Here is a 23,123-nt window from a genome sequence, read left to right on the forward strand (position 1 = left end):
TCCCCCTTTTCCTCTTTGCCTGTGCCAGTTATGCTTCCCTGTGTCCTGTCCCAAAGCTGTTCTGATTGTGGGGCAAAACTGTTGGCTTGTGGCTACTGAAATATTTCCAGGTGTGCTGTCTACAAAGAAGAATGCTCCCAAGCTCAGAGAGATAGAAATCTTCCATTGGGAAACCTTGACTATTACAAGGATTCATGTGCGATTTATATCTGTTTTTTTCTTTGAAGCACTACAAATGTTTGGTACGTTTGTAAAATTTTCAAGATAATTTTAACTGTTCCATTGTATAGTTTTGAATGTGGTTCGTTATTTTCTTTTTTCCAATTGTTTCAAGATTGGCAACTGAGACAGTGCCACTCAGAAGAAAATAACTACAAAAATTGTCTCCTTGAAAAACAGGTCTATATTTTGTATCTCTATCTATGTATAAAGATTTATGGCCAATAGAAAATTATACCAATTAACATGGAGCATTTGATAATTTGAATTTTCTTGATGTATCAACTACTTGTTTGTTGTTATTAGTGCTGAACCATGAATAATTTACTGGCTTTCACTTTATAATCTGCAGTGTCTGCTAACTTTGAAGTTCAGTAGTCAATTTAAAGTTTGCTGGAGCTGACTAATGATTCACCAGAGATATTTGTGAGATATTTTGTCATCCATTTAAAGCTTGGAAAAGTCTGCTGTGGCAGCCATCTGGCAATTCTTGGTTCTCTGGAGGAAAGAGAAGCCTTTTGATACAATAGATCAAAGCATTCTGCTCTTTCAGTGACTGATACCTATAAGTAACTTAGAAGTTTCTCAAAGTTATTTCACAATGCCTGTCTCGTTTGCCAAACTTTTGTATTGTAGCTACAATACAATATTGGCCATGAATTACATTTTAATTATATTTGAATCGTTACTTAGAAACTTCTGTTTGCAGTTGATTTACAGATCTGTGTGTTTATTAACCAAGAGATTTTAAATTTAACGAATATGCTTTAATGATTAGTAAAATTGATGCTAAATCTTTTTGCTCTTAGTGCTAATGTATATAGGTAAGGGTACTCCCCACAGCTGTACTAGTGCTACACCATAAGCCTGAGATATGGGTTGCACCTATCAAGGAATTTCAGAAATAGCTGATGTGTCTTGGCATGTAGCCTATATCATCCTAATAACTGTATATAGTGTTTAGTAATAGGTGAGCCTTATTATTTAGCCATTCAAAGTACAGGTGACAGATGTGGTAAGTACCAGATTTCCACTGAAAAGTCCTTTAAGCTTCCTGTTCTTTACATTAGGTAGCTTGGAGAAAGAAAAACACTTCTAAGATGCTGAATTTTTAAGTACTTAATAAATTTAAAGCACCAACCAGATAATTAATGTGGTACCAAATTTTCAGAAATAGAATTACGTGAGTTTGGGGAAGGAATAGCTATTTTTTCATACATTAAAATTTGTTTGAACTCATATTTAAAAGAGACATTTAGGTAGCAGAAGAAAATTCCACATACTTGTGCTAGTCATATGAACATTTCAGTGAGCTATCCAGGATAGGTCTGGTGCTCTTGTTCCTTGTTAAGTCCATGAACAATGATAAATTCGTAATTCCATACTTCATAAACTTCATGATTTAATGTTCTGCCTGCTGTAACTCTGAATCAGGTGCATGTGCTTACCTGATTGTTTATCTCCCTGATTGCTCGACATGTGCTTCCTAGCAGCTACAGTTCAACGTGTTTTTTCTTCCTTTTTTTTTTTTTGTTTTGTTTTTTTTTTTTTTTCCAGTGTGGGAACTTTGCTGTCCTGGTGGATGTTCATATCTTGCCTCAAGGCTCCAGTAAAGACACCAGCTGGTTTTCAGATCATGAGAAAGAGGTACAACAAATATCAATTCTACTTCAAAAGTGTATGGCTTCAGGGGAAAAGTTGGATTGCCTTGAACTGTTCAGGATTTTTCAGTGTTAGGGGAATATTGTTAGTTATACCTAGCCATCAGTGGTTACCGTGGGACCCTTAAGTCAACCATATGTGCTTTTTGGGTCACCAGTGACCACTTTAAATTTGCTTTTTGATTTTTAAACTCTGTGTGTGTGCACATTCATGCATGCATGTATGCTGTGTGGATTCTCGTGACTTAACTTTTAATTTGTTTCTCATGAATGCTTGTAAATTAACCTGAGTGATACAAACCAGATTGTGGCAGGTATCATTTTGTTGATGAAATATCTTCCTAATAATTTTTTTCCTCGTTCTGAGAAGTGTAAAAGATACTGCATTTAGAGGGTGCAAGAAAATATAAGTATGCAAGATAAACCGTAGAAGAACTCTTGCCTCTTATGAAGAGAAACTTCCATTATTTTTAAGCATGTCATGTGTATATCCTGATGAAATAGTGGAAAATCAGTGAGCAGCAAAATTCTGCCTGTAGCTTTGATCAGCCTGTAGAGGAATCACAGAGGACCTTGTGCTGCATTGCTGGCAGGAGCTTTCCCTGTGTGGGAACGTGAGAAGCTCCCTGTTGAAAAGGAGGCAGGACGTGTTTGGGATGCCTGCGGACTTTCCCGCAAGTCTCCCTTACGGCATTTTCAGCAGATAGCTTCCCCAATAATGCCATCATTAACTTGTCACTGCGCCGCGGCCCCAGACATCTCAGACTCCTGCTTTTCAATGGCATTGAAAGAAACAATGCATTCGTGTCCTGAGGGAGCAAAGGCAGTGCATTTAGCAGAATGTGGTTCAGCTGATTTGTGCTTTATTAAACATAGGAATAAGAAAATAGGCAAAATCTCTCCGATTTCTTTTTTATGGCTAAATGAATGCTCATTACCTTTTCTGTTTATAACCAGTTTTACTCTCCTGGTTATCTGAGTTTTAAACGTTTTCAAAATGAATTTTGTAAGACTGCCAAAACAAAAGAGATGAATTTCAAGAAATTAGCTCATGATTGATTTAATAAAGAGGCATGACAGGACAGCATTCAGTGCATTTCTGTGACTGCATGTTTCAAGAGAAGTACAAAGGTTGCATATTTTCAGCGACTGAGAAGTGTGAGTCAAATAGCTTTGCAATTCACTTCCTGAAAGTCGTAGGCAGAATCTCTGTGTAAGTGAGGGAAGAAAAGGTCCCAAAGAAAGATTATCACAACATATTTTTTATAAGAGCTTTTTCATGTTCATCCCAAGTGGTTTTCTGCATTTTTGTTGTTTCCAAAATCTGAAAAATGCTCGTAGTGGTGCAGCCCTCTCTGCTTGTCTGTGGGAAATGTGGATGCCTCTGTAACAAACACAATCCCTGCTGGTCCCCTTCTTATCCTGGCTGGAAGTCATCAGCTTGAGCTCAAGGATCCCGGTGATGCTGTCCCAGCAGTCCTTTGGCCACAGGCTTCTCGGAGCACGTGCTGTGGAAGGCAGGATGGAACTACCCCAGTGTCCAAATCCTGGCCCTGGTGTGAGGAAATGCAGTTGGGTGCTGGAATCGTCACTGTGGCATGCTGCTGTGGCTAGCTGGGTGTGGAGGACTCTTGGGATTGCTATGAGATGCTGCAGTTTTTCCCCTCTTTCTGCCCTTCCAATTTCCCTGCCCTTGCTTTATTACCCCTTTTCCCCTGGAATGGCAAAGTCCAAGTTTTATCTTTGCTCTCTGAGGTCTGTATGGCTCTTTGTGGGAAGCCATTTAAATAACATTTCCATAAGGCGGACGATATGTTCCATGTAAATGAAGGAAGTGCAAGGTAATGTTTATTGCTGTGGAAGGAACAAAGACACCATGTTTCTGCTGCCTCTCAGACCTTCTCATTGTAACCCCAGCACAGGCCCATGAAGGAATGTGTAATGGGAGCACTTTAATGAGTTAAACAGAAGGACAGGCAAATACAGAAATTTATAATTGTGCTCTACAAGCAGGAAGGAAAATGGATTTCTTACTGTACGGAGAAAATACTGGTTGTGATTGACTAATGTATATGCCCTGCTTTCATTTAGAGCAATGCAATAAAAATTTGTTGAGCTGAGTACTTTCTGCATTAATCAAAAGGAAATTTCAAAGCAAGATAGTTTAGATACTACTTATATAATTTTTTCTATATTACCCTAACACATTTTAGAGGTGAAATTATATTTTTGTGTGCTGTAAAGTATCCCTGCTGTGAGCACATAGTTATGAACAATGGAAAATAAGAATACTGAGGGAAAAGTCTCAAATACATGTGTGTGTATTAAGCTTAAAACTTATTCTGGTATTCAAGAGATGAATTTTTGGTTTTTAGTCCAAGTATTAGTTTTTTTTCTGGCTCATTCTGGCAGAAGGTTTTGTTCTTCCTGAGTTGTATGTGGTTTGTTGAAGAAAGTATGAAAGATAGGAACAGTTATGTTTAGGAGCAGAAAAATCTAAATTAATTAGAGCAATTAAATTGCTGTGACCTAATTTGCTCGGTCTTATCCACTCCCCCCCTCCCCCCCCAAATTACTCAGAATTGGAGCAAAATATCTGTTGTCATTTATAAGGATTCTTACACAGAAATAGTGTTGACAATTCCTGAGAGGATTTTTACTAAAATTTTGATTACATACCTAATGTTGTGATGCATTTTTAACATGTATTTTTTCCTACTTTGCATGCATATGAAACTAATTTCTGGTTTAAAAAGTTAGTATTGTAATATACTGTATTTCATCTGCCAAGTAAGAATTTCATAATGTACTTCCTCTTTTGATCTTTAGAAAAATTGTTTGATTCCCCTCCTTGTTCCCATCCATTTCCTAATTCATGTGCTTCTCCTCTCAATTTTTTTCCTTTTAATGGGAGAGGGAATAATTTTGTAGTGGTTCCTGCTGTGTGCCTCTGGGCAGTTCTGTAAATATAGTCGAACCAGGTCAGTGGTTTCTCTTTCAGGAGGTCTGCAAGCTGCTGGAAGAAGTTGTTGCTTCAAGGGTCAAACACTACTTGGAGGCACCTAAACAGCATGGTCAGTGGAAGCCCACGGAACAGGGATCATCTGGGCCTTTGTTTCTTACCGGTAAAAGAAATTATTTAACTTAGTGTGCAATAAAGTACCATGGAAAATACTGTTCTTTATTTTTTCTGTGAGAAATTTGCCATCAGCAAGGCCTGAAATAGTTGATGTTTTGGTCTGGAATTACTTCAGCTATGTTAGTGGAAAAATTAAGTGGATTTTAATTTTCTGTGTTGCTTAAAAATGAACATAATGCTGATACTATTAATCTGAGAGCCTATAATTAGAACTAAAAAAAAATTACAACCCTTGGTCCTGCAAAATTGGTTGAAATCTTGCTGGTTATTTAAATCTCTTTTCCATTCACCCATTTAATGTAGAAAATACAGAAATAATTCCTTAACTTCTCCTTTTACTTTTGGCAATCTGTTCAGTCTTAAAAAGTTGTTGTGATGTGATAAGTGACATTTGTCATTTCACCAGTGCTGCTGCAGGCCTGGCAGCAGCACCCATGACCTTGGGAGCGCAGAGATTAAGAGCCTTCGCCCATTTAGAACTCATTTCTTGTGTGTGTGAGGGTGTTGAGGCCAGCAGGTGCTATTTCAGTACATCCACATTTTAAAGATCCTGATCTCTGTAGCTTGGGCCTTACTGTTGGATCAGCTCTGGGGATAAATGGCTGCCAGTTTTTGTTTAACACCATTTCATCGTTAGCATAATGCTGGGGTTTACAGTTGATAGGCTCATCTCTTGGTTTTATACCAGCAATTTATCTTTAAATAGTTCTTAGGCAAAAAATTACTGGTGTTTGTTACTAGCCTGGAGCAGGTTATACACTTGTCTCAGAAAAGCAGGGCTGTGCTGGCCATGCTTTGTCACATTTCCTTAAATACAGGAGAGATCTCTGCTGGAGTATGGCTTCTGCAATGCATATGATTACATACTTATATCATCACTGTGCCCATAAATTTTACAATTCTACATGTATTATATGAACAGTTTCAGTTGGGAACAAGTTCTTTGCCTTTTAAAATGCTTTCCATTGTTGAAAAAGGCATATTCCTATAGAATGCTGGTTGGTGGAGGCAGCTTTACATGCTATTGTCAATAATAATGATAAAATACAGGTTATGTACTGTATAGTTGGCTAAATATTGCAACATTTTAGTCATATATGTAAGCCAGGTTCTTCTGGCATGACAGGGGCTTTTTCCCACCCCTCAAGAACACAATACCACATGAGCAAGAGGTGCTTCAGGCTACTAAAGGATCTCCAAACCCTTTTCTTCCTTGCAAGTTATAACTACATTTTATCCCTTTAATATATTATTATTGTTTGTCAAGCACATGAACTTGCAGACCCCTGTTCTTTTCTGGTTGTTAGTGAACTTTATAGATAGTGGGATCAGAATTTCTAAGATCTGTTGAGGTTTTTTTGTGTTTTCTTTTATGAAGGGATGTTTTTTATTATTTATTTCCTGAAGTTTCCTGCCTTAGTAAAAAGTAAGTTTTGAAAAAATTATGGTTTTATAAGGTAAAACTGCCAGACATAATAGTTGTTTTTATATATGTGGGTAGATACAACAGTAATTTGAGAGTGTTTGTTAGAATTTAGGGTCTTCTGTTTTCTTTCCTATCACGAACTTTTCAGTAAAAATACTGGTGTGCCGTCCCAGGATTAGGAGCTGATCTTCTGCTTGACTCTTCCCCTTGTTTCCTGAAAATGAAAAACTTAGGGATATGCATTTGAGGAGGTCATCAGTAATATCAGTGACAGTGTTAGATTAAAGGATATTTACTTTGGAGGAGGCAGAATGACTGTTCCATCAGTTTTCTGCAGTTAATCTCACCGTCATTAATTAACAATAAAGAATTAAAGGAAGAAAACAGGCTGTGATAACGAACATTCATGTTCAGCTTCACTTCCAAAGCCAACTCTTTCTTTTTCTCTCAGCCTGCTTTGCTCAAGGCTGTAATTTGTAAGAAAGGAGTGCTTTGTTCAAGCCCAAGAATCAAGTTTCTTCAAGTTCACTTGGAGTCTGTTCTTACCTGGGAAGGAAATAACAGAATTAGGTGGGTGTTCACTGGGGCAAGGAGCCCTGCCTCTAAGGACTGACCCTTTGAGGTGAGCCACGGGGCCAGGGGGCTGCAGCAGCTGCCTCTTGTGCTGTGCCTCCTCCCTGGGATCACAGGAGGCGTCTCTGTTTGTGGGCTGCAGGGAGATGGCTTTGTGTTCTTCACCCAGATGAAGTGCCACACTGCAGGCCACTGCAGGCTGGCAGGGTTCTGTACCGCACAGAGAAACGCAGGAGCCCGGTGTGCTCCGTGGAGGTGCTGCTGGGAAAAGGCTTCAGCTGCAGCTCGTTGCCTTTGGAGCTCATGAAGAGTTTGAGTTCTTCAAGCTCTGTGTGGTTTCTTCTGCTCCAAGTTATTCAAGTCTGTGTGGAGTTGCACTGCTGTGAACCTCCTGCTCTTGTAAGGAGGTGTGTATCTGTAGAGGGATCTTTCACATGATTATTAACTGCTTGCTTACTCTTTCCAGTGTCCCAGATCAGCATTCCACCCCTGGCTGTAGTTGCGTGTTTTCAAGTCAATTTTAACTAGTTTGCTGTACACACTGCAGGATGTATTCAACAGTTTTTGAAAAGAGAATTATTTGACCTGTACTAATAAGATTTTAGACTCCCTTGAAGAGAAAATTTGCACCTATCACAGCTTCTTTTTAGTATTAACATTATATTATGTTTATGTTAGTATTACTTGACACTACCTTTCATTTTTTTGTGACACTTAATGTAAATATCCATGCAAGTTACTTGTTAATTTACATTTCTTTTTCATTTGAGTTACACCCACACTGCAGTGTGTGGTGGGTCGCATACCAGCTCATTAGGAAATCTGTGGGTGTTACACACAGGAGAAGAAAGAAAAAGGAAAGAATGGAAAAATGAGAGAAAGTAGCCAAGACAAGCAAGTTCTTCCTATTCTTCCTTCTGTCTGAACAATTTCCACACCCTTCCCAAATGGCCAGTACAAACAATTTGCCAAAGTAAGCTTTAATTTAGTATTTGGACATAGGCTTTGGTATAAATTCTCTGATTCTTGTGTTTAATTAATGTCCAAATATGTTTGACTTTGCTTTATTTTTTTAAAAAAGACATTTAAAATGGGGTGGATTTTCAAAGGCTGAATTTTGCCTGCATCCAATCTGCATAGCCAAAATCATGCAAGAAGGGCATCAGCCAGGTATGGCTTGGGATTGCTTTATTTGAAGTTTCACGTTCCACAGAAAGTGTCTGGTTTTGATCAAGAGCAGTGAGAGTTAAGAGGAGACTACAGAGGTCTGAGTAGAGATATTAAATTCAGGAGAAATGGCAAAGGGAGAACTGAAAACAATAAGGAAGAAGGTGAGGTTTACGTGGGCACAGAGGAAACAATAAGGAGAAGTGAAAAAAAATGTGGCTGTTAGAAATGGAAGGAAGGAAGAAGGTATATTGTAAAGTGACCTTCTTCCCCCTCTTGAGGGAAGAAAAAGTTAACTATGTTTTTCCTACCAGTAATCTTCAGACCTACTCTCATTCCTTCCCTAGCATCCTTGCTGTTTTTCTTGGCTTGAGGGTGGGACATTTTTGCTCTGATTTCAGATCTTTTTATTGTACAGTCTCTTCTACAGTGAAAATAATTAGAGAGCATGCTGTCACATGGCACAGTGAGCTCCCAGCTTGATTTTATCTGCTTTCCCTGGGACTCTGTGTACTTTTTTATATATTTTTAACTTTTCTTCTCTCATGAAATGGGGCTTACTGTGTCATCATGTTTCCTGAGTCCATCTTTTCACCCAGTTGCTTATTACAAATGTGACTGTACTTTATTAACAGGTAGAAGTCTCAGACTTGAAATTCTCAGACATGAACTTGTGACAGGCTTACTAAAATGAGAAACTGGAAGAGGTACAAGAGCTGTTACGAGTAGTTCAGCCTTACAAAGATCTGGAGTCAAAGTTCATGTCTTATTTAGTATAAAGAAAAACCCGTAAGATGCAATTTCGTTAGAAATACATTTCTCTTGCTTATGAAACGATTTTCTTGGCATCTGCAAGCACACAAAAAAATATACAATAAATCACGATGGTAAATATTCCAAACTCTTTTGGCCTTGCATTTTAATTTGAACATTATGATGTTTTTAAGGGAAACACCCTTTTCAGACTGCCCCAGTTTGCTTTAGAAGTGTTCACTATTGCTGTAGGACATGAATTGTGGGAAATGCTTGTAGGGTATGTCCCACATGGTAATCCTGTAACAGCAAAACTGATTTATTCCCACCCTCCCAGCTGTTAACTCACACTCCTTTGCTGTGAAACTGTTTGGTTGGGTCTGAACTAAAATCTTTTCACTGGCTTTGCTTGAACAGCAGCTTGACAGCATTTCAATGGGTGCCATAGGGGTTTGGGGAGGAGCCTTTCCTATGAACTTTGAGATTTGTAGTTGCGCATTGTAATATCTGTCTCTCAAAAGAATTACATTGCAGCTTCTCTGCAATGGACTCATTTATGATTTGTGGCTAAGTCCTGCAGATCTGTGTGAACTTTAAACTTACATTCATCTGTCTGTGACAACAGAGCTCCCTGAAGTATGCAGTAACTTATGCAATAACTTATGAAAAATGTTTTGATTAGTATCTTTTATATAATATTTCCTGGTTTTGCTTTAGATTACTTCCCTCACCCCCACCCCCCATTTTTTACAACCAGATAATGGGGAATAAGGTTATCTTTTTTTCACCAAAGCATTCTTCTTCTAGAAGATCAAGGTTATATATCTGAACTCTTTTTTTTGCCATTTTGTTCTCTTCTCAGGGTACTGGCTATTTGACAAGAACAAAGGCAATGTCCGTACTTACACACTCATCAGGTGTTTTCTTTTTTTGTGACTTTTTTTCCTAACTTACCTTAGACTGTAATACAATAGAATCGGGGAAAATGCCAAGAAGGGCAACAGGGATGATCTAAGATGAGGAAATGCAATGCAGGGAACAGTTGCATGTGCCTGGACTCTTCAGCCTGGAAAATATATCAATTATGGGGAATACAACCAAGATCTATGAAATCATTTCTTGTCTCGTTCTCTTCCAGTTTGAGAACGAGGGCGTATCAAATGAATGGAAATGCTGTGGTAGTTAGGAGAGCTGTGGAGCTCTTTGCCAAAGGATAACAGATATGATAAAGGCTTGTGCTGCATCCACAGCAACATGGGAGGGTATTCCAGGGAGGGGACAGAATCTCCTGCGGCGCACTAAAGGCCTGAGCTGAGGGGTCTTGGAGCCTGGCAGAGTCAGGGAGGTAACCACGTGCACTTGGCTCTTGTATTTTAGGGTCCCCTTGTAGGCGCTTGGCTGTAGGGACCTTTGGTCCTCCCCTGCATGGCCTTCCTTACCTTGTGCCCCTCTGAAACTGAGCCCTCGTTCAGTCAGTCAGTGGGGGTCAGAGGCTGTGAGGAACTCCTGCACTGCCTGGACGAAGTATCTGCCTTTGGAGGGATCTTCTGTGGTGACACTGATAGTGGCACAGGCCTCAGCAATGGCTGTCCCTGTTCTGCGTGGGATATTTGCAGCTGCAGCACCAGCTGGGTTGAATGTGTTCTCCATATTTGGTGGCAGCTCCTCATGAAATTATTTATGGTCTTGGGTAAGAAATGAAATCTTGCACTTACTTAAGATGTCCTTAATAAAGTGTTTTATATAGGTAGTATTGGATTGAAAAAAAAAAACATCAGGACAGTTGTTTAATTTGGTGTACTCTTGTGAAAAGGAAGAATTTGGTGTTGGTTTTGAAAACAGTCTTGATCTCTGGCCTTAAAATACTCTCTGCCTTAATGCATTGTATCACTTTCTCCTGCTTTCATCTTATTTCCATTCGTTTGTCTCTTCTTTCCATATGATTTTTTTTTCACTTTATGAGAAGAAAAAAAATAGTATGAAAATAAGTCTTAGTTATGTGTGCAAAAAAAAAAGTGTTTGTATGCACAAACAGCTACTCTCTTACATATCTATATGAGCTGTAAAGGTCTTCCTTTATCATCCAAATATTTCTGCAGAGTGATTTTGCTGCTAATACTACGGTTTATGCAATGACACATATATTTATGCAAATTTAAAGTTTATCTTTGGAGTTTTCTTTTTATAGTTAGGCAAAAAATCAGCATCATCCATTAATCATGTGTCTTTACAAAGTGGAGTGGTGTGTCTCAGTTTCTCAGAGTTGGCTGGAAGTTAATAGGTAATTTATCTCTATCAGTTAAAAATGAAGTTTAGGGTACTAGTTTGAGGCAGGTGTTTCAAGTTAGGCAAGATGAACCCCACCTTTAATTTCTGATTTGATACTCACCTGAGACTATCAAAGTGACTCTCACCTAGGCCAGGGAACATACCCTTGGAAAGAGCCCTTGGCATGCATGTTCCAAGTGGGAATTCAGCATTTTTGGAGGGCACATGAAGCCAATTTGAAAATCTGTCCCTAAGCACTATTTCTTACTTGACTGCCTTACTCTTCTTTGCCACATTTTTCCCTCTTGGAGGTGCTCTTTGTGTGTGCTCTCTTTAGGTTTTTCAGCTGCTCCTGTCCCTTGGAATCAGGAATGCAGAGGATGGATTCTCAGTGTCCAGCTCAGGGACCTGCTTTAGCACTAGGCACTAGCCCCACTAGGTTTGGGGTTTTTTGAGTGCTCACTGTTTTGGTTGGAATGTTGTGATTCTAAAAATTAACTAGGTTTAATAGCCTCTTTTGCCTTTAGTTCAACCGTACATTAAATGAGGTGAAATAAAAAGGATTGATTCTTACCTTGAAATTAACTATTGGGTTCCTTTTTAAAAAATAGTGCTCTTTATTAAATGTTTTTAAAGAGAGCAATATTTTTTTTGGTTAAAATGTAAGCAAGAAAGAATAGGGATTTGAAATAAAACCTGAAAGAAATGTGAATTCCCTAGAAACGTTCAGAGGAATTTACTTAATTGCAACCAGAAGTTTGACCTGGAAGTGTAACGCTTTGACCTTTTAGCTGTCTGGCTTCCTAAATGTGTTGTTTTGCTCTCTCTAAACTGTGAGAAAATCTCTTTTATACATCTTTAACCCTTGCCTTACCCAAAAGTCTCAGTAAAAGTCTGCAAGCAATCACCAGCAAAAGAAAAATCATCATGATATTTTAAGAAAAAAAAAAATGGTTGCAGGTATGTATTGAGCATTGAAGTCCTTTTTATTTTCATTTTAACTGGAAGTAATTGGGGGTATAATTTCACTGTTAAATATGAGTAGGAATTTCTTTTAAACTTTCCATGCTACCATATTACACAATAATGCTCTCCTTTGTTCTTAAGTTTCATTATCATATGACCAAGGTAGAAATTACAGCTTTTAAAATTGCAAACATTTTTGTGGGTTTATTCATATTTGGAAAATTTTTAGAAGTCTTTATGGGAATCTGTCCAGATAGAGATGGAGGGCCAATTCCTGAGAAAAATTATGCCTGTTTTCTCTGTGTTAGAAGTTTAGTGAGAGCAATTCTGGGTGTTTGATGCACCGCTGAGTACCAGGTATGTTGTAGTTACTACACACAAAGTGTTTCTGTGGACTACAAAGGCACAGTGGCAGACCGCAAGCAAAACTAACCCCACAAAGCTTTGCAGGGCCCATGCCTTAATCTAGTACAAAAAGGAGATAATTAAATAAAAATTTAGTAGTGTAGCAAATAATAAAGACTTCTACTTGAAAATGGGAGGAAGAAATTTCAGGGTAATCTTGACTGTATTGTGGACTTAAAACTTGATGTATCCATCAACTTCAGGCAGATCAGAGATGTTCTAATGCACAGCAAATTACACATATTCAGGGAGAAACATTCCATATTCACTGTACAAATCCATGTTTAAATGCCGAAACTTACTTTAGAGAGAATAGTAGATGACAGTTCTGTATTTGTTTACTGAGTATCCTTCTCTTATTCCTTTAATTAAGATATTTAGTTTTGTGGGGGTTTTATATGTGCACATATATGAGTCATAGAATATGGGCAATACCTGTCTTTTGTCTGCTGTTTTCTTGCCATGGCAAAAGAGAGGATTGTGGAGTTTGTCTTTTGCATAAAAGACCTTGAATTTGCTATGTAGTTTTGAGGAAGAGGATGTTCTGTGTACTTCTGTTTTTTGCACTTGGCATTTGTAATGGTGATGTCAGAAATGGAGGCTGCTGAGCTGTGCCATTCAGGTGGTCCCTTATAACACCATGTTCTTGAGTGAGCTAAAATGAGTGGCTTTTTACAAACCATTTTGCAGTCAATCTCTAGCTCTCTCTTGTACCAGAACCAGAGCTGAGCTGGTGGCAGTGGGCAGATGCTCCCAATCACGATTGTTCTTGGTCTCTTTTAGTGGTGTCCTCTTTGCATCAGAGCTTGTGAGACCTGAAGGGCATCCAGATATTTTTGGAAATAGAGCCTTTCAGCAGCTGACTTAGTTAGGGTCTGTTTGCCGGCATTAAAAAAGAAAATACAGAAGGCTCTATTGTGGTACTTTCCACCTATTTGCTATGCCCCAGAATTTCCTTCTGTTCTGAAGTTGTTGCAAATCTAACAAGAGTCTGTTGTGTGAAAAGACAGAAACCTGTGAACCTCTGTCACAGCTTGCTTTATTCAGACAACAGCATGAAACGGCAGGTTCAAGTCCACACATGTCTCTTAGACATGTCTCAGGTTCTTTTGAAGTGTCCTCTAGATGTTAGGGTAAGAAAGGAGTTGTGGAGATGGAGTTATGACTATTGACATCTACCTCTTAGCTCCACTGGGATATCCTAACAGGAATCCTCAAAAAAAAAAAAAAAAGAAAAGAATATCTTTTAGCTATATATCAAGACCTTTGGAGAAACAATGTTTTCATGTCTAAGCTACTTTTTTAAAGTTCTGCTGAATATACCTGCTTCAGGTTGGTCTTTCCCTCTCATTCTCTCCCATCATGTCTCCAATGGCAGTGTTGGGCTTTTTCACCAAGCCCAGAGGTGGTGTAGCCCTGTGATACAATATATTCCTGACATTTCTAGTGACCCTTGCCTAGAGGCCTTGTTATTGGTGGAAGATGAAAGTCTTGGCAGCTGTGGGAGCCTTTAGGGTTAAAACCGTTTCCTCTTGGGGGTAAAAGTTTTGCAGAAGTTATTTCCTCTTGCCAGGGAAAAAAAATGGTGCCTGGAGACCTATGAAAAGTTTGATTGACTTTATTTGAAAATCCTTCAGCATCCTAATATTGGCACCAGTGATTTTGCTGTTCTAATGAACACTAAGGGGAACCAATCATGTCTGATCAATTCCAAGAGGCTCATTTCCACGTTTTGGTTGAGTTTTTGTGCTTGAAGAGGCTTTGTTTTGTAGAGATTCCTTACCCTTAAAATACAAAATCCTCCATTTCAAGTACTTCATGGCATCAAAAAGTTTCCTGCAGCTCATGGATTTCTTCAAGGAAAAACCACAGAGCCAGGCTGAAAGGACATACTTTATGAAAGAGGCATGTGCTGTATTATGCATTCCCTAGCGTGCTATGACTCAAACTTTGGTCCATCACAGTGTTTGTGTCTCATTTGAGCCAGAATCTGCCTTCTTTTATCACTGTGAGGAGTTTGGTGATGGGAGGGGTTGGGCCATTTGGGTAGAGCTGTGTCTCGCCAGTCTGTGGGACAGACTCGTCCTGATGTGCAGAAGTGGCACCAGCCAGTGGAACTGAACCCCATCACAGTCCAGGCACTTGGAAGAGACTTGGGCTTCTCCTGGGCTGCTGACTTGTCAGACAGTGTTTACCACAGGCTCTGTGTTCCAGCTCCCTCTGCCTTTTGGCTGGTAGCAACAGATGCCTTTCTCAGCCGTTCTCTTGGTTGTTGTGCTCATTCCAGTGGTTAAAGAAGTCCAGGCACGTGGCTTTCTCTGGAATACAGTTTAGATGTTCAAAACAGGGAGCATTCCTAAATAGCTTTCAGTTTGTGCCCATCATGTGCAATTAATAATGTGGTTATTGGGTCTGAGATCAACAAAAGGGCGAAGTGAAATCTTGTGTGCTGTTAGAAAACAGTTGTCTGTGGGTAAAGGTACACTGACCATTAAATCTGTTGCTCTACATCTCTCTGCTTGAATGCCTTGGCAGGTGCCACTGGCTGTTACTGCTCATCCATTATGGATGGGTATGGATTTTCCAGGAATAGATCAGCCTTCCTCTCCATCCTTAAGTATTAGTGAGGCGAAGATGGTCTTTTTCCTTCAAAGCTGGTGTGTTCCCAGGACCTCCATCAGAGGCATTACTCATCTTGCAGACAGATGGTCTCAGATGTGCTTTTCCTTTTTCTGTCCTCCAGAACAGCACTGACAGCCAGCCTGAGCAATGCCTTACCCTGGATCCAGTTTGGCCAGGATAGTTCTGATTTTGCAGTGAATTCCACACCTCTCCTGCTAGAGGAGAGCCCTTAAACCCTGCTGTAGCATTTCTCAAAACGGCTCAGTCCAGTTTGTGCCTCATACTGCAAATGGTTTAGACAGTGGGCTGTGTTTTGACAGTAGGCTATCCAGGTTCTGCTAGCAGGGAGGATTCTTCCACCTTCTTTGAGCTGAAGGCAGACTGTATGGAAAGAATGGATGTCGTCCTGACATGTTTCAGTTATTTTGAAGCCTATTCTTTGCTGTGTAAAACTTTGAACTTGGAGAAGATGCTACTTGTTTAAAAAATATCAAGTGGCTTCCAGAAAAGGCTTTGGAAATTTCAGCAGCTTTTGTATGTGATGTCCTGCATCTGCTGTCCCTGTCTTAGACTTGTCTTTAAACTTGAATGCCAATATTTCATTTGAATCTCTTCTAAATTAGAAATTGCAGCCTACTCTGCAGCACATGGTATGGAGTTGGACATTTTTGGGAAGGAAAGCTTCACAATTAACAGTAGGTTTAGAATGAAATGTTCCTTTTTTGGTTTTGTTTACAATCAATCAGGACTTTCGATTCTGTGGTGAATAATTTTAAGTGGAGAAATATGAGTGCTAAAAGGCAGTGTAATAATATGTCTGTAGAGCACTTTGAAGATGAAAAGCTCTATATACTGTAAACATTATTACTGAGATTGCCTAATCTGTGTGGAAAAATTAAGCATGAGCTAAGTGTAGATTTTTTTTTTAATGCGCAGTTTAATGTTTCAGAAAGTCTAATGCACCCATGTATTTGCTTTCACATTGTAACATTAGAAATTTATCCTCTTATATTTTCAATACATGTGTTGCAATGGTTTACTTTGTTGTTACTTTCCAAAAGCAGAGTCAGTCCTAATCCACAACAACCTTTCAGACATGTGAAATGTCTAGGCTGGGAGAGAAAATAGGTATGATATAAAAATACTGTGTGATGAGAAATGGGTGCCTGTCAGCTGGGGAAATGTTTTGGGGGCAGTTGGCCTTAGGCTTGTGCTGTGGCTTTGGACAAGCCTGGAGTGAAGCAGGGTGCCAGGCAGGTGCCAGGTGGTGCTGGGAGTGAACACCTGCCAGGCTGCTCCAGATAACTCAGCAGCTCAGAGGCATTTTCCCAGGCTCCCTCCCAGCTGAATGGCCCATCAGAGCCGTGGGAGAGGGCTTCCCAGCGCTCCACACCGCAGCACAGCCGCCTCTTGGCAGCCCTCTGGAAGCGCAGGGCTGCCCGCCTGGGTCTCCTTTGCAAAGCAGGTGTTGTTGGGTAGTCTTACGGCAGAGCTGGTGTCTGATGCTTCCCCTAGGTGCCGTGGGACTCTGAAGTACAACAAGCAGGGCAAATTACTGTTCCCTTAAAAGGCAGTGCTCACTTGTGCCGATTTCACCTGAAACTGAACTGTGGCTTTTCTAGAACCACTTCTATGCAGTCTCCTTTTGTGTTTCAGGGTCTGTTTATTTCCTTGGGGTTGGCTTGTTCGGTTGGTTTTGGTTTTCTGTTTTGTTTTTGCATCCTGGATCTGATGACTAAAAGTGCCCAGTTTTGAAATGAAAACAAAACTTCAAGTCACTAAATACAATTCTCTTTCTGCCTGTGTGCTGGTAATCCACAAAGGGAGCTTTGTCTGTGTTGCGTGGTGAAGAGGAAATTGAAGATGGGATCAACTAGGTTTGCTGAGCCCAGCATGTGTGAACTTTCTACATTACTGGAAGAAAAATTAACTGTAGCTTGAAGTTCAGGCTTCTGTGTTGTGCTCAAAAGAAGTAAGTGATGGAGCATTTGGTACATATCAGTTGGCCTGTTCTTCCATGAGATCACAAACAGATTTAAACTCATGCTGGGTAACTGTGTAGAAAGCTTAAAAAGCTGTGAGTCACATGGGCTTCTTGGAGAAGGTTTTCTTGTGGGTCTTAATTTTCTTTCTTCGTGAAGCAGAATAGTTAATTGGATAATACATTTCCCCAGAGGGAAGCTGAAAGAGGATACCACAATTTTTACCATTCTGCAGTAACTCTGACAGCTTTACAACTGGGGGAGTTTTTCAAACTCCAGCTGACTACAGAGTAGATCATATTCACGTGCAAGAGGGTTTCAGAACATTTAATGAGTGTAGCTGTGTGGTACTTTCAAAGTGCAGGTATCTTAAAAGTTGTGCATCTTAATATTTTCTCAGGCTTAGCAACAAGTAACGGCAAATATCTGTTCAGGCCTTTTCAGCAAAGTGTTAAATAATCATGGAAACTAAAATGATTTTTTAGTGTTAGTCCCTCTGGGCTGAGCTTATCAGCTCAGGTGCAATTCCTTGTGGAGGTTTTATAATACTTTCAGACTTGAGCTGATGCTGCAAAAATAGTTTGTAGAGGTGTCTTGATCTCTTACATAATTATTTATTTTGCCAGATCTGAGGTAGGTGTTGTCTTCCACAGAACAGTAGCTGGCTGAAGCAAGGGCCTCTAAGAAGAATTTGAAACTTTGTTCAGTCAATCACATGTGATTAAACACTTAACCTCTCAGAGAATACCAGGACAGCAAGAAAAATAAACATATATAGATGTCACTGATCTATAAAAGAATTTCAAGAAAGCATCCTGCTTTTCCTGTGAAAAACAAAGATTCACACTTTTTCACTTTAGATTCCTTTCACAAAAAAAACTAAAACATGTGGAGTAGTGCCAACAAATGGAGATGGAAAGAAAAACTTTTAATATTTGCTGTCTGGAGATTTGTTTTCCAAGCTGTTCTTTTAGGAATGCTAGTTTCTCAGCTTTCCAAGGTCACAGTGGCATATGTTGTTATCACACTAATAACTTATTTATATACAGGGCAAATTCTTTGATTTGACTAAGCCTTCTAGCAGTGATAAAGAATTGTGGATGCCAAACTGGAAATAGCTAAAAGTAATTTTCCTTAATTGTTCTTTTAAGTAAACAGTTAATAAAGGTGGTGGATTGCATCCAAATTTTTCTCTGGTGCTCATCATTTTTAAGGGATGGTTCAACTTGTCGCATCTTGACTCGATCTCTAAAAGGAAGTCAAATTTTGGGTGTCTTCCTGAGGGGAAGGAAAAAAGATGGCTGATAAATTTCAAAGGGATTGATTGTGATTGATAACTGTAGTTGTTAATGAGAGCTGAGGCTCAAGGGCAGTCGATGGTGAGCTCCAGAAGATCTTGTAGAAGTAGAAGAGAGGGGGACCCTTCAGGAGGATGTGCATCTATACTTAGAAATAAGAGATGCCTTGGCGCTTGCTCTGTAGGGATTGAGACTGGAACAAGCAAGCTTTCCTTCTCTTTAAATGGTTTGATTTTAAAAACAGCAGTAGCACTTCATATTCTAACTTATCTGTGCTAATTGCATCTAGGGTGCCTGGCTGTCTTTAACGCATCAATCATTTAAGTCTTGCAAACCCCATCCAAGTTAGGGGAAATATCACCAACCCTCTTTTCACAGTTTGATTTCAGTGAGGTGCACAGGGAGACTAGGGAGGATGAGTCACAGATGTCAGGTTTTGCACTTTTAGTGGGAGTCAGGTTGCTAAATACCTTCATGAATGAAGTGCTAACTGATTTATCGGGGTCACTTGGGAATTTAAGTAGAACAAAAGTAAAAGCTGATGTCCTAATACTCTCTCAGCCATAATAGAATCTGTTCTGTCCATTTCCTATGCACTGTGCCCAAGCATTTCTGTCATTCTTGGGAATATAAAGTGAAAAGGCCTCTGGAGGTTACAGGTACCAGCTGAGTCAGCCAGGCCAGCTCGGGCTGCTGTACGTACTGAAGGGTTCAAACGTGGCCATTCTCACCACATTCAGTGGAACTGTAGAACTGAGCCCTTTCATGCTTGGGTTTCTTTGTAGTTACCTTTTTTATTTTCCCTACCAGGTCTGTCACCTTCCCCTGGAAGGTGGTTAAGTAAATGGATATCACAGTGTTCCTGTAGAATATGGCTAAAAGCATGACACCACCCTATTAAGCAAATGCGATCTGATCAATTAATTAATTTCATTTCTGTGGTTGGGTTCCAGAACTTGGTGGTTGTTAATTTGTCTAGATTCTTTGCTCTGTTTCAGGCACTAATTTCTTGAGACTTCAGTGTGAGAATTCAGCAGTTTCTTTTGAAAAATATTCCATTAAAGTTACTTTTCCCTTTTTATCATTGAGCTGCTGCTTCTTTCTCACAATCCAGTCTTAGCAGATGTGCAACGCTTTGAGACCAGCATGCCCAGGATACTCTTACACTTAATAATATCCCTTTGTTTTATGTTGCAGCCAACAGTTTGCACGTTACTGCCTACTTTATGAAGAGATGGGTTAATCTCCGTTGTGCTCTAGGGAAACGTTATCGTGGTAAGAAATCAGTTTCTTACAGAGTTACTTAGAGGAGAAAGAAAGGGAACATAACTAAGACACTGTTAGATTTTCATCTACTTAAATCAAAATTGTTTTCAGAGCTTGGGTTTTTTGGTGGGGTTTTTTTGGTTTGCATTTTAAAAAGAAAATTTCCTGAAAACATAAAACAAATAAAAAGAGAAGTGTTTCTTGAGATAAGATGGATTTTTTTTTTTTTTAAACTTAATTTTAAATTTGTGCATGCCTTGCCCCAGGGTAATCAGCTAAGCCTCACCAAATTCTGTAAGTATGACGAGACTCAGCATTTTCCTGAGTCTCTGCAGGGTGAATCAAGCAGAGGTTGCAGCATGAATCACTCCATTATTGCTAGAGTGTCTTGTGACATCAACACGCAGTACAAGTGTATGCAGGAAAGGCTTTCGCTCCCCACACACCCGCACAACCCTGACGTCGGTGATGTCACTGCGCCGGGCTTTCTCTTCATGTTCTCTCAAGCCAGGATGCTCTGGAAGGAAGGGAGATCAATCCTCTCTTGCCAGCACCAATGCAAAGGAGCTGTAATGATCACTGCCTTCTGCTCTGTCCTCTTGGCATGAAACAAAAAAAGCAAAGTCCTAAACAATACTGAATAATTGAATAGATATTTTAAAATAATTTATTGTTTTTATAGGGATTCATGATATTCATAAATGTTTAAATCTGTCTTCAAATGCCAACTGGTTGTATTCTAAGTCTATATTGGCTGAAGAGGTCAATGTTGACTTTAAATATTTCATCAAACTTGTCTTATTAGAATAGAATTCCAGAGTGTCTGAATTGGAATCTCAACATTGTTTGCTGTCTATTAAATCTGAACTGTTCTAAAGCATCAATGAATACCTAAAGATACCTGCATTTTGCTGCAGCAGATGAGATTGTTATAAAAGTTAACAATAAAAGCATATTACTGGAAGCAACTTGGCCTACTCTTCAATTCTACAAAAAACAATCTGTGAGATCAATCTCATAGGTTTATTTCTGCAAGCCTTGTCTCTTTCTTGTCCCACAAAAACAGAATGTTATGGCTTCAATCTGAAACATAATGAACTTTTAAAAATTTTAATTCTCTTTTTATATAAACAAAACAAAACCCAGCAACAAAAAAAAAAAAATCAGAGCTGAAAATATGAGGATACTGATCTGGAAATAATTCCATATGTAAACAAGAAAATATCCAGCTGTGCTCTTCCCATAGCATTACCAGGTACTGAATAAAGCTTTGTCTCATCTAATCTGAGACCCTTCAATTTTTAATCCTTTGTAAACAGAAACTTTGTTGTGTTCGTAACAAGCCATGTGATAGTGAGTAAAATGTGTAATTCAGTAGCAGTTAACCACTTTGTTTAATGACTTCAAAAATCTCTGTAGGCAGAGTATGAAGCTCTGTGCCCTGGCCTTATGCTGAGGTTTGGTGCCCAGCCCTGGCTGAATGTTGTTCTGGGCTACAAACCTAATGTACAGCTTTTGTGATGGAAAGACTCATCACCAGAACAGCACAAAAGAAATCCTTGTTAAGTGGTTTGTCTGTTGGTTCTGTCTGGTCTTCCTGTCCAGGGGTGCATGTGGACTAATGTCCAGCCATGACTGTACTCTTGGGAACTCCATTTATTCTCCTTATTGATTTTTTTGAATGCTTTATAAAAACAAAACAAAAGGAGGGGTGGCATGTAGAAGAGAGTAGGTGAGAAGCTAGAGAGGTGCATTAAATGAGTTAGTGTGTAATTAAAAAAATAAGTAATTTTGTGTACTAAAATAACATGTATGTTGTTGTTATGAGTGGTTTTGGAAGTGGTTATGATTTTTGTAATCCTCTTTTCACTTTTTTTCGTGTAGAGCTCCGTGTGTTTCCAGAGAAATTTATCGTTTGTGTCAGTAAACTTGACTTTGATCCAAGTGCTTGGACATGTGACAATGGTGGATTGGTAGGTACAAAAATGTTCTATAAATTTTTGAGGGGTTTTTAATAGAAATGAAGCAAATATTTATATATACTGATGTAGTTATTCAAGTATTTGTTACTGTCATCTTGGCACCAGAAAGTAACATGATTAGTTGGGCCAAAGTATTCAAAAAGCCATCCTGAAATGAGCCTAAGGCAGGCAGAAATGGGAATTTTGAAAGCTCAGCATTTTCTGAGCCTTATAAGTCTTGGAGACCATGTGTTTAGAAAGCTGGGTATGATTTTAGCACCTTGATGTAAGGATCTTTTTTCCCTTTATATTTTGTCCTTGTAGCATTTACTTTCTAAAACTAAGGTAGCTGTTTGTAATGTCCATGGGTTTCTTGTATGTTTTCTTAGCACTTGTTCTGCACAGCAGCTCAAGCGGATCAGTGCTGGCCCTGCTGGGAAAAATATCCCCTGACATTTGCGGAGGAAAAGGCACTGGTGTGTGGTTAAATACCATAAGCAATTCTCCTTAAATATTTCATCCTGAAGGTTTCATCAGGGTCAAAGGCTTCTGGATTTTATCCTGGAGTTAAGTGCTGATTGTCTCAAGAGCAATCACGTGGGCCCAGGTGCCGCTCTGTGGCTCACGCTGAGGGTCACAATTACACCCCGAGGTCTGGGTGGATTTTACGATTTGATCTTACATGTATTAAAGTGTATTTGACCCTTGAAAAAACATGTTTTCTTTTACTCGTTCAACTCCTTTTTTTTTTCCAATACCAGCCAGAGTGTTCATATTTGTAATGCTAAATGCAGATTTTCTTGTTTCGATTCCTAGCTTGGTACATATCCTTAAGGGTCAAAGAATCAAGTGAATGTTTTTGGCACTCTCAGAAAAAAAAAAACGATCTCCCTGCTCTAGAAGTACTTTGCTCTTTGGAAAACTATTACTTTTTCAGTATTGTCTTGAAAACTACTTAATGCTTGAAGTAGAAAATTCTATCTCTGCATTTTGACTGAGAAATAATTATGGGATTTCTTATTGCTTAAGTAACTCTTACGAGCTATCCAATTCCCTCATTTTGTATTTTTCATCTTTCCATAAAATAAGAGTTGAGTTTTCTTTAGTTTTTCTTGTGATTTTGTGTGGGAAGGAGAAGGCAAATTTAAAAATTCAACGCTAGGGACTTTAGCTTTACTCTTTCAAAATTGGATCTTGATCTGTGGAAACTGGTTGTTGTTTAAAAGGCAAGTTTAAACACTTTTATATTTAAAAAGAAAACATCTCTTAGTGAGCCGATAACCTAATCAGCAATAAAGTCTTAGGAGTTTGCTTTGCTTGCAGACGCAATGTGTGTGCACAGCCCTGGCTGGGATGGGCAGTGTAGTGGGCTGGTAGGAGGGAGTAACAAAGTTAGCCCTAAGCATCTTCCCTGGTT

General features: G+C 39.2%; 1 protein-coding gene across 4 annotated transcripts in view; it reads left to right on the top strand.

Moving 5' to 3' along the window:
• SLX4IP (SLX4 interacting protein) overlaps positions 1-23,123 on the top strand; it is a 70,826-nt gene that overhangs the window by 32,301 nt on the left and 15,402 nt on the right. For all 4 annotated transcript variants that reach the window (XR_014615999.1, XM_084201852.1, XM_084201854.1 and 1 more), the window contains exons 4-7: positions 1,777-1,866; positions 4,882-5,005; positions 19,677-19,754; positions 21,630-21,718. Coding sequence is in view for 3 of the 4 variants with exons in the window: in XM_084201852.1 (XP_084057978.1) it covers positions 1,777-1,866; positions 4,882-5,005; positions 19,677-19,754; positions 21,630-21,718 (381 nt within the window). In the remaining variant the exon portion in view is untranslated. The remainder of the gene's footprint in view (positions 1-1,776; positions 1,867-4,881; positions 5,006-19,676; positions 19,755-21,629; positions 21,719-23,123) is intronic.

The sequence above is a fragment of the Fringilla coelebs genome (assembly GCF_963513975.1).
Source record: "Fringilla coelebs genome assembly, chromosome: 3".
NCBI classification, from domain to species: domain Eukaryota; kingdom Metazoa; phylum Chordata; class Aves; order Passeriformes; family Fringillidae; genus Fringilla; species Fringilla coelebs.